This window comes from Sinohyriopsis cumingii, chromosome 10 (assembly GCF_028554795.1).
Source record: "Sinohyriopsis cumingii isolate HCF-2022 chromosome 10, ASM2855479v2, whole genome shotgun sequence".
Lineage (NCBI taxonomy): Eukaryota > Metazoa > Mollusca > Bivalvia > Unionida > Unionidae > Sinohyriopsis > Sinohyriopsis cumingii.
Window position 1 is genome coordinate 104820347 of NC_142970.1, and position 17612 is coordinate 104837958.

At 34.4% G+C, this 17612-nt stretch overlaps 1 protein-coding gene across 2 annotated transcripts in view; it reads right to left on the reverse strand.

Annotated features, from left to right (window-relative positions):
• The window catches only part of LOC149790763 (uncharacterized), a 305048-nt gene that overhangs the window by 95298 nt on the left and 192138 nt on the right, over positions 1 to 17612 (reverse strand). For both annotated transcript variants that reach the window (XR_016423898.1, XM_089972831.1), the window contains exon 4: positions 16453 to 16719. Coding sequence is in view for 1 of the 2 variants with exons in the window: in XM_089972831.1 (XP_089828957.1) it covers positions 16453 to 16719 (267 nt within the window). In the remaining variant the exon portion in view is untranslated. The remainder of the gene's footprint in view (positions 1 to 16452; positions 16720 to 17612) is intronic.

Below are 17612 nucleotides of genomic sequence, written 5' to 3' on the forward strand. Positions count from 1 at the left end.
ATTATAATCTGGGTCCATGGCATGAGTTTAATATTCAGTGTGGAGTACTTGTAAAATTACAATCTGGGTCCATGTCATGAGTTTAATATTCAGTGTGGAGTACTTGTAAAATTACAATCTGGGTCCATGGCATGAGTTTAATATTCAGCATGCAGTGCTTGTAAAATTATAATCTGGGTCCATGGCATGAGTTTAATATTCAGCATGCAGTGCTTGTAAAATTATAATCTGGGTCCATGGCATGAGTTTAATATTCAGTGTGGAGTACTTGTAAAATTATAATCTGGGTCCATGGCATGAGTTTAATATTCAGCATGCAGTGCTTGTAAAATTATAATCTGGGTCCATGGCATGAGTTTAATATTCAGTGTGGAGTACTTGTAAAATTACAATCTGGGTCCATGGCATGAGTTTAATATTCAGTGTGGAGTACTTGTAAAATTATAATCTGGGTCCATGGCATGAGTTTAATATTCAGCATGCAGTGCTTGTAAAATTATAATCTGGGTCCATGGCATGAGTTTAATATTCAGTGTGGAGTACTTGTAAAATTACAATTTGGGTCCATGGCATGAGTTTAATATTCAGTGTGGAGTACTTGTAAAATTACAATCTGGGTCTATGGCATGAGTTTAATATTCAGTGTGGAGTACTTGTAAAATTACAATTTGGGTCCATGGCATGAGTTTAATATTCAGTGTGGAGTACTTGTAAAATTATAATCTGGGTCCATGGCATGAGTTTAATATTCAGTGTGGAGTACTTGTAAAATTATAATCTGGGTCCATGGCATGAGTTTAATATTCAGTGTGGAGTACTTGTAAAATTACAATCTGGGTCTATGGCATGAGTTTAATATTCAGTGTGGAGTACTTGTAAAATTATAATCTGGGTCCATGGCATGAGTTTAATATTCAGTGTGGAGTACTTGTAAAATTACAATCTGGGTCCATGGCATGAGTTTAATATTCAGTGTGGAGTACTTGTAAAATTATAATCTGGGTCCATGGCATGAGTTTAATATTCAGTGTGGAGTACTTGTAAATTTACAATCTGGGTCCATGGCATGAGTTTAATATTCAGTGTGGAGTACTTGTAAAATTACAATCTGGGTCCATGTCATGAGTTTAATATTCAGCATGGAGTGCTTGTAAAATTACAATCTGGGTCTATGGCATGAGTTTAATATTCAGCATGCAGTGCTTGTAAAATTACAATCTGGGTCCATGGCACGAGTTTAATATTCAGCATTAAGTGCTCATAAAATTACAATTTGGGTCCATGGCATGAGTTTAATATTCAGCATTGAGTGCTTGTAAAATTACAATCTGGGTCTATGGCATGAGTTTAATATTCAGCATGCAGTGCTTGTAAAATTACAATCTGGGTCCATGGCATGAGTTTAATATTCAGCATGCAGTGCTTGTAAAATTACAATCTGGGTCCATGGCACGAGTTTAATATTCAGCATTAAGTGCTGATAAAATTATAATCTGGGTCCATGTCATGAGTTTAATATTCAGCATGGAGTGCTTGTAAAATTACAATCTGGGTCTATGGCATGAGTTTAATATTCAGTGTGGAGTACTTGTAAAATTATAATCTGGGTCCATGTCATGAGTTTAATATTCAGCATGGAGTGCTTGTAAAATTACAATCTGGGTCTATGGCATGAGTTTAATATTCAGTGTGGAGTACTTGTAAAATTACAATCTGGGTCCATGGCATGAGTTTAATATTCAGTGTGGAGTACTTGTAAAATTACAATTTGGGTCCATGGCATGAGTTTAATATTCAGTGTGGAGTGCTTGTAAAATTATAATCTGGGTCCATGGCATGAGTTTAATATTCAGTGTGGAGTACTTGTAAAATTATAATCTGGGTCCATGTCATGAGTTTAATATTCAGCATGGAGTACTTGTAAAATTACAATCTGGGTCCATGTCATGAGTTTAATATTCAGCATGGAGTACTTGTAAAATTACAATCTGGGTCCATGGCATGAGTTTAATATTCAGCATTAAGTGCTCATAAAATTATAATCTGGGTCTATGGCATGAGTTTAATATTCAGCATGCAGTGCTTGTAAAATTACAATTTGGGTCTATGGCATGAGTTTAATATTCAGTGTGGAGTACTTGTAAAATTACAATCTGGGTCCATGGCATGAGTTTAATATTCAGTGTGGAGTACTTGTAAAATTATAATCTGGGTCCATGGCATGAGTTTAATATTCAGCATGGAGTACTTGTAAAATTATAATCTGGGTCCATGGCATGAGTTTAATATTCAGCATGGAGTACTTGTAAAATTATAATCTGGGTCCATGGCATGAGTTTAATATTCAGCATGGAGTACTTGTAAAATTATAATCTGGGTCCATGGCATGAGTTTAATATTCAGCATGGAGTACTTGTAAAATTATAATCTGGGTCCATGGCATGAGTTTAATATTCAGCATGGAGTACTTGTAAAATTATAATCTGGGTCCATGGCATGAGTTTAATATTCAGTGTGGAGTACTTGTAAAATTACAATCTGGGTCCATGGCATGAGTTTAATATTCAGTGTGGAGTACTTGTAAAATTACAATCTGGGTCCATGGCATGAGTTTAATATTCAGTGTGGAGTACTTGTAAAATTACAATCTGGGTCCATGGCATGAGTTTAATATTCAGTGTGGAGTACTTGTAAAATTATAATCTGGGTCTATGGCATGAGTTTAATATTCAGTGTGGAGTACTTGTAAAATTATAATCTGGGTCCATGGCATGAGTTTAATATTCAGTGTGGAGTACTTGTAAAATTACAATCTGGGTCCATGGCATGAGTTTAATATTCAGTGTGGAGTACTTGTAAAATTACAATCTGGGTCCATGGCATGAGTTTAATATTCAGTGTGGAGTACTTGTAAAATTATAATCTGGGTCTATGGCATGAGTTTAATATTCAGTGTGGAGTACTTGTAAAATTATAATCTGGGTCCATGGCATGAGTTTAATATTCAGTGTGGAGTACTTGTAAAATTACAATCTGGGTCCATGGCATGAGTTTAATATTCAGTGTGGAGTGCTTGTAAAATTATAATCTGGGTCCATGGCATGAGTTTAATATTCAGTGTGGAGTGCTTGTAAAATTACAATCTGGGTCCATGGCATGAGTTTAATATTCAGTGTGGAGTACTTGTAAAATTACAATCTGGGTCCATGGCATGAGTTTAATATTCAGTGTGGAGTACTTGTAAAATTATAATCTGGGTCCATGGCATGAGTTTAATATTCAGTGTGGAGTACTTGTAAAATTACAATCTGGGTCCATGGCATGAGTTTAATATTCAGTGTGGAGTACTTGTAAAATTACAATCTGGGTCCATGGCATGAGTTTAATATTCAGTGTGGAGTACTTGTAAAATTATAATCTGGGTCTATGGCATGAGTTTAATATTCAGTGTGGAGTACTTGTAAAATTATAATCTGGGTCCATGGCATGAGTTTAATATTCAGTGTGGAGTACTTGTAAAATTACAATCTGGGTCCATGGCATGAGTTTAATATTCAGTGTGGAGTACTTGTAAAATTATAATCTGGGTCCATGGCATGAGTTTAATATTCAGTGTGGAGTACTTGTAAAATTACAATCTGGGTCCATGGCATGAGTTTAATATTCAGTGTGGAGTACTTGTAAAATTACAATCTGGGTCCATGGCATGAGTTTAATATTCAGTGTGGAGTACTTGTAAAATTATAATCTGGGTCCATGGCATGAGTTTAATATTCAGTGTGGAGTACTTGTAAAATTACAATCTGGGTCCATGGCATGAGTTTAATATTCAGTGTGGAGTACTTGTAAAATTATAATCTGGGTCCATGGCATGAGTTTAATATTCAGCATGCAGTGCTTGTAAAATTATAATCTGGGTCCATGGCATGAGTTTAATATTCAGTGTGGAGTACTTGTAAAATTACAATCTGGGTCCATGGCATGAGTTTAATATTCAGTGTGGAGTACTTGTAAAATTATAATCTGGGTCCATGGCATGAGTTTAATATTCATCATGCAGTGCTTGTAAAATTATAATCTGGGTCCATGGCATGAGTTTAATATTCAGTGTGGAGTACTTGTAAAATTACAATCTGGGTCCATGGCATGAGTTTAATATTCAGTGTGGAGTACTTGTAAAATTACAATCTGGGTCCATGGCATGAGTTTAATATTCAGTGTGGAGTACTTGTAAAATTACAATCTGGGTCCATGGCATGAGTTTAATATTCAGTGTGGAGTACTTGTAAAATTACAATCTGGGTCCATGGCATGAGTTTAATATTCAGTGTGGAGTACTTGTAAAATTATAATCTGGGTCCATGGCATGAGTTTAATATTCATCATGCAGTGCTTGTAAAATTATAATCTGGGTCCATGGCATGAGTTTAATATTCAGTGTGGAGTACTTGTAAAATTACAATCTGGGTCCATGGCATGAGTTTAATATTCAGTGTGGAGTACTTGTAAAATTACAATCTGGGTCCATGGCATGAGTTTAATATTCAGTGTGGAGTACTTGTAAAATTACAATCTGGGTCCATGGCATGAGTTTAATATTCAGTGTGGAGTACTTGTAAAATTACAATCTGGGTCCATGGCATGAGTTTAATATTCAGTGTGGAGTACTTGTAAAATTACAATCTGGGTCCATGGCATGAGTTTAATATTCAGCATGGAGTGCTTGTAAAATTACAATCTGGGTCCATGGCATGAGTTTAATATTCAGTGTGGAGTACTTGTAAAATTACAATTTGGGTCCATGGCATGAGTTTAATATTCAGTGTGGAGTACTTGTAAAATTACAATCTGGGTCCATGGCATGAGTTTAATATTCAGTGTGGAGTACTTGTAAAATTATAATCTGGGTCCATGGCATGAGTTTAATATTCAGTGTGGAGTACTTGTAAAATTATAATCTGGGTCCATGGCACGAGTTTAATATTCAGCATGGAGTGCTTGTAAAATTACAATCTGGGTCCATGTCATGAGTTTAATATTCAGCATTAAGTGCTCATAAAATTATAATCTGGGTCCATGTCATGAGTTTAATATTCAGTGTGGAGTACTTGTAAAATTATAATCTGGGTCTATGGCATGAGTTTAATATTCAGTGTGGAGTACTTGTAAAATTATAATCTGGGTCCATGGCATGAGTTTAATATTCAGCATGCAGTGCTTGTAAAATTACAATTTGGGTCCATGGCACGAGTTTAATATTCAGCATTAAGTGCTCATAAAATTATAATCTGGGTCCATGTCATGAGTTTAATATTCAGCATGGAGTGCTTGTAAAATTACAATCTGGGTCTATGGCATGAGTTTATAATTCAGCATAGAGTGCTTGTAAAATTACAATCTGGGTCCATGGCATGAGTTTAATATTCAGTGTGGAGTGCTTGTAAAATTACAATCTGGGTCCATGTCATGAGTTTAATATTCAGCATGGAGTGCTTGTAAAATTAAAATCTGGGTTCATGTCACAATATTCAAAAGAACAACATGTAGTGCTTGTTAACTTCTAATCCGGGGCATGTCTTGAGTTTCAAGTTCACCATGACAAGTAGACAACTACAATGTCATAAAGAGTATCTTCATCTTCGTTTATGTAAAGGTAAATATTGCCAACTGATTTTATCATCAAGTTTCATGCTACGTGTATGTAGTTCAAATGACCTGTACTGTTTCAATCATCAATACTTATACTATATTTTCTTTACATTGTCCGTTTTTTTCTAAAACTAATATTTGCGATGATTTAGCATGTTTACAGCAGTTTCATCGGTTTGTTGAAAGACGTGTGGCGATATGTACTGACCATGCTCTATGAATAATCAGCAATGACAGTCGTTGATAGTGAATACCACTAAATCTATTTTTATCAATACCTGTATTTGTTGTTTAATTTTCATACTGTATTTGGTTTAAAACCTGCAAAAGATGACTATTTTACCTGCATCATCATTGCTCAGTTCAATTTCATGTATGACCTTTTCGAAACGACCTTGCTATGGTACACTTCCGGGTCTTGTCTAGTTTTTGTCCCGGCTACGCATTTTATGATCTGTTTTAAAGAATTTTTGTGCATGCATATTTCATCACCGTTATTATCTACAGAATATTTATTAATTTACTGTGAAAGTTCAGTTTTCTTTTTATGAATATGTCCGTTTCTGGTATGAATTCCGTAGTGAGGTCAGATTTTCCATTTACGCAATACGAATTCCATTGAATACTGTATGACTTGTGGAATTTCGTAAGGTATAAAATAGAGAAGATCAAACGTTTTCCTTACAAAATGATCAAAATTTGGGGAAAATATCGAAATTGTATGTGGATATATTTAATTTATTGGTATATAAGGTACAGTAAATAAAACTGATTTGACTATAGTCTATTTCATATAATGATTTTAGAACAAAACTTCATCAACGGTGCACATATAAAATCTGCAGGACACGTAAGTTATTAAATAAAATTATGAAATGCAATTTTTTTTATCATTATAAACAGACAATTTAAATTTTATATTGCAAATGGTTGAAGTAAAGCCGAATTGTTCATATAAAGTTATTCAACTAAGGCTTTTCTTAAATGCTTTTTCTCTGCCCTGATATTCACCACTGTTCATATGAAATTATTCAACTAAGGCTTTTCTTAAATGCTTTTTCTCTGCCCTGATATTCACCACTGTTCATATGAAATTATTCAACTAAGGCTTTTCTTAAATGCTTTTTCTCTGCCCTGATATTTACCACTGTTCATATGAAGTTATTCAACTAAGGCTTTTCTTAAATGCTTTTTCTCTGCCCTGATATTTACCACTGTTCATATGAAGTTATTCAACTAAGGCTTTTCTTAAATGCTTTTTCTCTGTCCTGATATTTACCACTGTTCCAGTAAAGTCAAATAATATTATGGTTAACATTATTTTCATTTTCTAATATATGTTAGTTATATATTTTATTTTCAGATGTCATTTTTTTTTATTCTGGAATAAATTGGTGAACTTATTATTTTTTGTGGATAAATATGCGTACACACACACACACACACACACACATGTGGAAGCAATACAATTAAAACTAATTACATGTATCCACAATCATAACAGTCATATATACACATGGTCCTGAAGGCTGTCACAATATAATCAATATATTAAATTCTATTTTGTCTTCTAATTCAGAACAAGAATTTTGTTTTAAGTAATTTGAGGGCTGGAAATTATCCAGCCCTTCCTTGTAACAACCTCCACCATCGCAATAAATTTTCAGTCCCTTCAGGAATGTAAAAAAGTAAACAAAAAATACAAAATGATAGTTCAGGACCACAAACTGATAAAAGCATTGCGAATACATAATGTAACCATAAACACCATTGTAAATAAGTTACATTTAATAAACTTGCTGTAACTATTGCCAATTTCGCTTAAAGGAGGAGGACATTTTTATCCAAGACACCATTATAAATAAATAATGACATCTATCACTGGAATTAAGTGATACATGGTAATATATCATATTAAAAACAAGCTTTCAATTAAAATATAAATGTAAAGGTAAAATGGTAACAGCTTGATCTTCCCAATTAAGAAATGAAAAATGATTGGTGCAAGTTCATAGCATTGCAATATTGTCAAATCACTAAAAACTGGTTGTACTATAGCTGTTATAGGCATGTACATAAACAATTGTGAATAAGGTAGGTCTGTCCAAAACAGAGCCATAACCCACCCCAAACCAACAGAACTTTTCAAGATGGCTGTAGTGGCAGTGGCAGCCATACTTGATGTCACTGTGTTCATTTTGTGACATGTACACAATGTAAGACCACTGGAGAAAATTTTATATCAGAAGACTCTGGATGGCCGAGCTGTTCAAATCACTTGCAATTACCGATCACTGACATCTCACCTCTTATTGCGTGTGTTCGACTCAAAAGTTTAGTCAATATGGGTAAATTAAAAAGTTTGCCAGTAACTTCCCTGGGTCAATGATTCTTCTTCATCTTTTCCCAGGTTCATCCTCCATGTACATAGCCAATCATATGCTGAAGAATGGTGCTAAACCCACCATAACAACATCAGCTGTCAAGCTTATCAAGATGTTGACATGCCGATGTTTTCAATTTGATATTCTCATTATTATTTGTGAAAGGCAGATCAGATTTGAATCAAATATGACAACATTGGTTTGGTCAATGTCATTGTCTGTACTGAAATTTGGTAATCAATGTAACAGTGGCCATTTCAGATGCCAGTGTCGTGACGAGATTTATAAATATTAATTGGAAATGGTCATTCCTTTTACTTGGTCACTGATAGGATTTATATAGGGAATAAATACATGGCTTTGATATAATGGTAATATCTAAATTTGGTCTGACAATTTACTCACATGTATAGATGACATATGCCAACTGATCAGAACAAATTAAAAAACATAATTAAACTGGTGTGTGTGTGTGTGTATATATATATATATATATATATACAGCAAAATAATTTTCATGCTTCTTTCATTCCTATCTTTGCACATCTGAATTAATTGTTGATAAAGAAATTGGACCCGACACCATTTGCATCTAAGTTATCTCCCCTTATTTCCTTGACAACAATAAACCTGCTACAATGCAGTACTGAACTGGACGCACTTTGTGTTTGGATATAGTGAAATAGTTTACAAAATGACAACAATGTAATTTAGTTCCTATATATTCAGCCAATGAAAGTGAGGTGAATGTATGAAAAAGAGGTGGGAGTGAGCTTGTTGTGCCAAAGACTGAATTTAATCTTCCAAGTTTTGATTCTGGATCATGTTTGGTATATAATAAAAAGAAAATGTTCTTTTTCAGTGTTAATACTATAAATATAGATTTCATCAGGTGGTACCAAAATTGATATATATTTTAACTTGTGACTTTGCCACTCGTTAAAATGTCAAGTTTTTGGTACCACACAATAAAATATGTCTGGTATTAATGTAGGAAAAATTGTATATATATATATATATATATATAACCTTAAAATCAAATCCTTGGTATACCAAAATTTCTGACATCTATTTTTGCCAGAAAATGCCATCACTTCTAACTCTGAAAACAAAAGCAAAATTTCACTCCCAACTTCTAAGTGCTTAAAAAGACTTCATAAAACTAACACTAGCAAGGAACTTGGAGATGTACTTAACTTAAAAAATTTAATTAAATGAAATTTAAATCCAGAAATAGCCTATAGCCAGGTTTTAGTAAAACAAACCTGGCACAAAGTGGGCAAATCTATCTACAGCTAGCAAATACAGTAAATGCTGTAGTGGGCTTATCAGTGAGTCAATGACCAGAAATGTTTCAAGGACACATATGCAGGCACAAATTCTCAGTCTCCCTCAAAACATGAGAAAACATTGTTTTTGCCTTAAAATTTTATATTTTGGTCCCCAGAATTAAGGCAGGCATTAGTGATGATGTGCTTGTACATACATACATACATACATACATACATACATACATACATTATTGCTTTCTCTGCATAAATGGGGGAAATCAATGCAACCAGCATTGTCCCCTGGAAGTATTCTCTCTGCCCTTGGAATCTAGGACCTGATTCCCAACTTTGAAACTGTTATGACACAACTTTGAAATTACACACACTTACTTGTGTTAAATATATTTAATTTAATTGTTTGTTTGTTAGTTCTAAAACTTCATGATATTGTAATGTAACACTGTATGCTGGACTTGACCTTGTCCAAAACTGAGTTCATTTCTGCTTGACCTGATTGACATTTTTTTTTTTTTTTAATTTCATTTTATGTAAACAACTAATACATAGTTAAATTATTGCCTTTGAATATGGGCTTGATATCAGGATAATTATCAATAGAAGTAAATATGTTTATTTGGGTAAAAGTTTTGGAGTTTCCTATGTGAATTATACATAATCCATGTTATTGTTTTGTAAAACAATCAGGATCATTCTAGAAGGTTATTTTCCATTAGGTTATTTTTTTTATACAGAAAATGCTAATTGTGACCTGAGGTCAAGTAAAGAACTATATATATTGTAACTGTGAGGACATGGTCATTTGTGCTTTAACATCTAGCACTCTTAAGTTGCTTTATATGTTTTGACCAGGAGTTTTTGGCTGAAATCTTTTTTTTTTTGTTCAAATTATTTTATTCAAGTGATTATTTTCTCTGGAAATACCAAAAATATTGGATAAGCACATTCACTGGAATTATCAGTATATTCCAACCTGGAATCATATTCTGTGATTCAGCAATAGACAGTTGATCAACACTTCAATAGCTACCATAGACGCGTCATCGAGTTCAGTTTTGGAATTTTTTCTGGACTTTTACTGAGTTTCATTCAGGACTTTAAATTACTAGGACTTCTGTCTGTAATTCTCTGATTATTTTGGGATTTGATTCACAATACCATAAATTGTTTTTTCTCATTTTCACTTTTGTATTCTTGGGAAATAAATATATTTGTTAAATTGTACAAGGCTTGTTGTCTTTCACTTTTTTCTGTTACTTATTTTTAGAGTATAGACTCGTAATACTTGGCGTTATAAAATGAATTAATTTCCCATTAGCATGGTTAGTGGACTGAACTTGACTTTACCCACCTTGGACCCTGTCCTTGAAGGCATAACCTGAAAATGATTAAGATCCCCACCCAAGGGTACTATAGCAGCTAAGAAATTAAGTCACTGGACTCAAGATTCAATTCCTACCATCAGATCCGCCTGTAGCCTCAAAGGACCCTTTAAAGACTCTTCATTTCTACCGATTTTTTGTCTTCTTTTCTTTGGGGGATTGGTATGTCAATTAAATGCACAATACATGTATATTATAACTTATTGTGTTATTAGTAGATACACCACCATCACTCAGCTATGTCTGAAACCATTGTGCATCTAGAAGTGTTTGGTTAAGAATACATGAGTGCACACAACATATAATGATCTGGTTGTTCAACAGTTATGTAGCTCTAACATAACTACATCTAGCTAACAAGAAAAGATAATACTGTCCAACTGTTACATCAGTAATTTTGATTAACCATGATTTAGATGTCATCCTGTTAAAATGTCTGGAGATAGTTCAGAATTTTTTTGTATTAACATAATGGTTTGGTTGAAATACAAAACATTCTTATTTTATCTTTCTAATACAGTTCCTATTTGAATGAGGTTCCTTATAAGTATCTTCATGCAACTTCTTCTGTCTTCCTCAAACCCAAACCCCTAGGTCCTTCTGTATTAAGGTTTCCTGGCTAATGGCTTATATGGTTAAGTACAGATACCACTCACCATGCAGCTATGTTACAAAGCAGGTTAGCATGCAGCAGAGGATGATTAAAAGCCAAAGGGTGCATACAGGAAGCAAAAAGCAAAAAAGATATAAATTGCAAAATATTAACATGTTTATTATTTCCAGTGCAAAATTGGTCCACTAATGAATCTGTTGTAAAAAAAAATCCAGGAGTCACCAAGTTCAATGATGTTGTAGGCTTAACGCCACATTTTAGCACGTGATTGGCTATACATGGTGGCCAGAATAACTGGTGGAGGAAGAAGCTGGAAAACCCTGTGAAGAACCACTGAGCCATTGCAAGCTACTGGCAAGCTATCTCATATATACACATTGAGATGGCAGAGAGCGGTAAATGTGAACGCTTTGGACCACTTGGCACTGATGGACTTCCCATGCTCAGTAATATTCAACATACAAGATGCATTTATATATTTTAAGAAACCTATAAGATTTCAGTATATGGGCAAGTGAATTATATTGGCAAGCAAACATCCTAGTGGCAATCTTTATAAAAGTATATATTGAAATGCTTACTAATATTTCCATTCAAAGAGTTCATCACCAAAATACTATGTTGGTTTTAGTTCATCCAACACATTTTATGAATGTTATCTTTCCTACATGAATTAGGAAATGTAAATGTTACAAAGCCTTGTGATAATTATATGTATTACATAATTTGCACAACCTTAACCCTGACAGTGCTGTGATGTATTTGCATAATCTCGCTACCTATTTTTTTTTACTAATTTTTTTTCTTATGTCACTGGGAAAGTTGTTTAAAGGAGACCAGAAACCAATGGAAATATTGGATAATAATAAAGGTACTATAGCAGTAAACCTTATTCTGAAGTATCATCTGCGACCGAAATGCCAATATTAAAATATTGGCCTATCTTCTAGGAGCTGAATTTCCGTGACCTCGTATGCAAAATTTCCGCGCCTATTCGGTTACTTTCGGGATGTGACGTCATAGTAGCGACTCCAGCAGCCCAAGTGGGAGTTGCCAGAGTAAAAGACAATACCGTTTTGCGTTGCTTACGGGTGTAATAAAACATTAAAAAAAAGCCAGTGGACAACATTTTTTTTTCTTTTCCGAAAGATAAAGGCATACTGAAAGAATGGATACATTATTACAGACGAGTCGATTTCAAAGCAACACCATACAGCCCTATGTGCTCGTTACATTTCTCAAAGAACTGTTACGACAGGGATTCAGAAAAAATGGCAGCTCAAGGATACGCAAATGCTAGGCTTAGACAAAAAGTTGGCTCTGTTCCAGATATAACGTTGAATATTTTAAATCCTGGGAAAAGTGTTGAACGTGCGAGTTACGAAAATAGGCAGAAGGCCGAGTAAGTGACCACAAAATGCAACAATCAATTCACAGATCTTTTATCTACACCAGCAGTGCTAAAAATAAATCGGATAGCCCGACACCCTGGGTCCCTCTGGTTTTAGTTCCGGCCCATCCTGTATTCAAAATGAGGTGCCCGTCAGGCTTGTCGAAACAAAAATTGTTTGCCTGAGGAAACTTTGATCGCGCTGGTGAAATTAGTAAATGTATTTTCAAGATGTTGACATGCATGCCTTAACACGGCACAATCTAAATGAAATCAATACTGACCAAGGTGAAATTTAGATTTGATTTTAATCAAATGGAGGCTTTGCCAAAAATAATATTCTAAACCTGTCGTGTTTCGAGAAAACACAATTTTCAGTAATCTTATAAAAATTAGAAATTTAAAAAAAAAATCATTGTATACATGTAGTATGTATAAACGGTAATCTGTAATGATTGGAACTGATATAAAATTATTCCTTGGGCAGTTTAAATAACAGCGATTAAAAGAAAAGAGGTCAAAGTTTCACATTAAATGGCTGACAATAGAAACTGGGGGGGGGACTATTGACCCAACCCCTTGCCCCAATGTGCGAGCGCCCATGGGACGTACCTTTTCTCCATGTGATACGCCTTATTATTCCCCCAGGACAAGCCCATTTTGCATATTCTGGTCAGCTCTGGCTAAATTGCAAAATAGCTAAAGTTTTGATTTAAGTACGCAAACAATAAAGCCGATGTGACCGTTCCGGTGGCCTAGTGGTTAGAGCGTCCGCCTCGGATGCGGGAGGTCGTGGGTTCAATCCCCGGCCGAGTCATACGAAAGACTTTTAAAATGGTACTAACAGCTGCCTCTCTTGGCGTTCAGCATTAAGAGGTTAGTGTTAGGACTGGTCGGCCTGGTGTCAGGATAATGTGACTGGGTGGGACATCATGCTACATGTCTGCGGCATGATGCCCCAGTGCTAGACATCACTATAAACTGCCACATTGCAGACATCGTAGCGATATGACTGAAAAATTGTTAAAGCTACGTTAAAAATCAAAATCACATCACATCACAATAAAGCCGATGTGACTGATGAACATATTCCATCCTTGCATTGATCTTGTGAAAAGGACTGCCCTTCGGACATACTTCAAGGAAACCCTGTTCGACAGTGTGTGTGTGTGTGTGTAAGCACCAGCAATTGATTGCCAAAATAAACGATGCCTATTTTGTTGTTACTTACGATGCCATGGACTTCAGGTTTAAGTCTTAATGCATGTAACACTGTTTGCTGAACAAAATATTTATTCAGAATTAGTTCTTTAGGGCCACATATACTGCATGGTATATTTTGTTTTATTCCTTTTAATTTAATTATGGTAATTAAACTTTACATATACGGTCGAGGAATGTCAGGTGTTAACTGGCCGAGTTTCTTTGGCGGAAACGGAGATGCGATTTTTGTTTGCAGAGAAAATTTCACAGTGATCATTTCTTTAAGCTAATTGGTGACAATTGTATTCTTTTAATTTTGTTATACTATAGTACTGTTGTAGTTGTTTAAAAACATCTGAACTTTACTTGAATAATGTTTAATTTTCACGTTCTATTTACTGAAAAAGAAAAAAAATGTTGTGTGATATTAATTATTTCGTCCAGTGCCGGATTTAGACGTGTGTGCGTGTGATTTGAATTTTTAACGTAGCTTTAACAATTTTTCAGTCATATCACTACGATGTCTGCAGTGTGGCAGCTTAGACTGGATTGCATACGTTATATCTATTTATAAACGGTTTGGGGTTGGTTTTTTCTTCTTCTGACAAATGAAAATTGACAGACATAATGTAATTATCGGGACTTCACTGCGAAAAATTTAGAGATATTACGAGATCGAGATGTAGATGAGGAAATACCCCCAAAATCAGGAGGTTTTTCTCCCGGCTTGAGAGTTGACAGGTATGAACTGTCCGGGCTTGTGGAATTTCAGTCAGGGCTTGAGTCGAGTTAAGTCACCTGCCCGGGGCCTGTGCCTAAAAAAATTCTTTTAACACTGACCAGTACAGTACATAAACTATTATATCAGACTGCAGATTCAAGTTTTGAATGTGCAACCCAAATGTGGTCTCCTTCCGTCTGCCTCGCTCGCCAATGTTTATGTTTGTATTCGAGGACTGGCTAGTATTGCGTCACGGTACCACGTGATCTGTCGTCTCATTAAAACTCGGAAAAACTCGGCAATTTACGGAATCGTGGTATCTTCCATGCAATAAAATCACTACCCGCTTACGATATTTAATTTATAAACGTGTCAGTCGAATTAAAATCTGTAGAGAATTACATACGTAGAAGGAAAATTTTGATTTCTAGTCTCCTTTAATACCAGTGGACCTGTATATTGAAAACTCTTTCGAAACAATTCCTTATTTGGCCTTGGTATAATGTAATTTTTACTTCTCACAAGACTTATAAATTTGGATAACATCCACATCTCTTTCCTTAAGTAGACAGGAATGACTTTTCTGGATACTTTATATATATAACATTGGCCTTTCAAAGAAATATTCTTTCATGCATTGGTAAAATTTAGCATTCATTGCATCCTTGATATTGTTTATAAGTTGATCTGGAATTAAAAGGTGCGCACTCTTTTGGAGTCTCGAAAGTTGTGTCAACTTTGAATTAGAGGTATTACCCCAAATTACAGTAAAATAGTCCAGATATTCCTAATATCATATTTATAAAATATGACCCTACACTGAATTGTATGTTTTGATTTTTCCAAGTAACCAAAGATACAAATGAACCTTTTTGTCAAAAATGTTTAATAAGAATAGACCAAGTTAGGCTATAATTTATGAATACACCAATAATTTTATCATTAAAGGTCATATTAACATTACCATTGTCAAATACAAATTGGAATTTGTTGCTGTCTTAAGCCCTGCATACAAACATTTTTGAGAAAGTCTCAACATATGAATAAATTGTCAAAGAAAAATGGCCTCATGCTAAAAAGAAGGCAACACTCCCAATTTAACACTAACTTCTTCTACCTTTACATTCCAAAATCAAAAGAACTCTCTAAAACATTTTCAACATTCATGGCGACTAATTTGTAACAGCAATTCCAAAAGAAATTAGAGAGAGTACAAATATAAATGCATTTAATTAAAATCTAATTTAGTGGATGAGAAGTTGAAACTATTTGGTTTAACAAATTCATTACAATTTAAATTAAAAATTCTCAAATCTTCAATCTATGTGTTTCACTATAGTGTACGCTGTATAAATTCAGATGGTGCAAGTTCTGCTAAATTTTATTGCTTAGAGGCCAATGATTTACTTGAGAATGGGGTGGAATTTTTGTTGAGTGGGATCATTTTTCTTTCTTGTACCTCTAGGTAATGAATTTTCAACCAATGTAATGGCTGTAATATGTCATTTTTCATATAAATCAGAAGAATAATTTTTCATGCTATTTAAAATCCCTTCAAAAACAAAATTCAAAAATGTAATTGAAATCAGTGAGACATTTCTGCTTGCCAGTGAAACTGATTCCTGTGTACTACTTTGGCAATGAACAAACTTTATTATTAAGTAAATCTAGATATTTTCAGTTCAGTCTAAAATCAACTGTAACAATCTTTCAACTTTCTTTCACCAAAGACAACAAATAAGGGTCATTACGACAATGTTGCAACCAAAATCTACAAGGAGGAGGGAAATAGACACACACAGATTTGGATTCATAACATACTTTTCTCTTGTGTTATCCACTCTCCAGTTGTCAAGGAAACTTTGCAGCATTCTGTCTGAATATCTATCCCCTCTGTGCTCTGTCTGTCACATATATTCACATCTTTCCCCAATAGGCGCTTTGTCAATGTTGTTTTACCAACATCATAAGGACCAACCACCATGACCCTGATGTTGTAAACCTTCTCTGTTCCATCTCTAAGAGCCTTTTTGTACATCTCAATGGATCTTGTATCCATATTTAGGACCTCTGATGGAATGATTGGATCTGAAATTGAATGACGACAGTAAATACAGGATTCATTCTAATTTTTAACGATATATTTTACACCCTACTAATTAAATCAAATGCATGAAAATTGAATATTATATTTTAAAGCCCTATCTATATTTCTTCTCTAAAGTCTTCCTATGTGAAAAAATTAACCTTTCTCTTCCAAAAAGGGGGGGAGGGGCCATGTTATGGATTACTAAATAATACAACACAAAGGTTGCAACAGTGGTGGACTAATGACCACAGTGAACCACACTCCTGACATACCAGCAAAATGGCCAACTAATTAACAGTGAAATATGTTCCTGATAACACCCACAATAGCCAACTAATGACCACAGTGAAACATGATATTAATATAACAACACAATGGCCAACTAATGACCACAGTGAAACATGCTTCTGATACACAACCACAATGCTAACTTATGACCAGTGAAACATGTTCCTGATACACCACTTGTTTTTGGAATACTTTTTAAAAAAATCAATTCTGAGAATAATCTAGCTACAAATATAGGTGAAACGCAGTGTTACATTTTGGTGGTGGGGGGAATCAACAACTCTGTTAAATGCATTATTGGCAACATAATAATAATGGATATAAAAATGAATTAATCTCCTGGGTACACACTGAAACAGCCAGCCCAGTATGATCTATGTGGGTATTGAACCCATTATCCTTGGATTTCTTAGTCCAGTGCTTAACCAAGTATCACGACTCTCTGAAATTTAATTGCATTGGAAGAATTTATTGATAACATTACAAAACAATTTTCATGAATATTATCTCATTCAATGATATATATTTTATATCCACCCTAAAATATTTGATACAGCTATGTTACTGTATATTTTTTGAAAAGAAAACCAATGTGATGCATGCA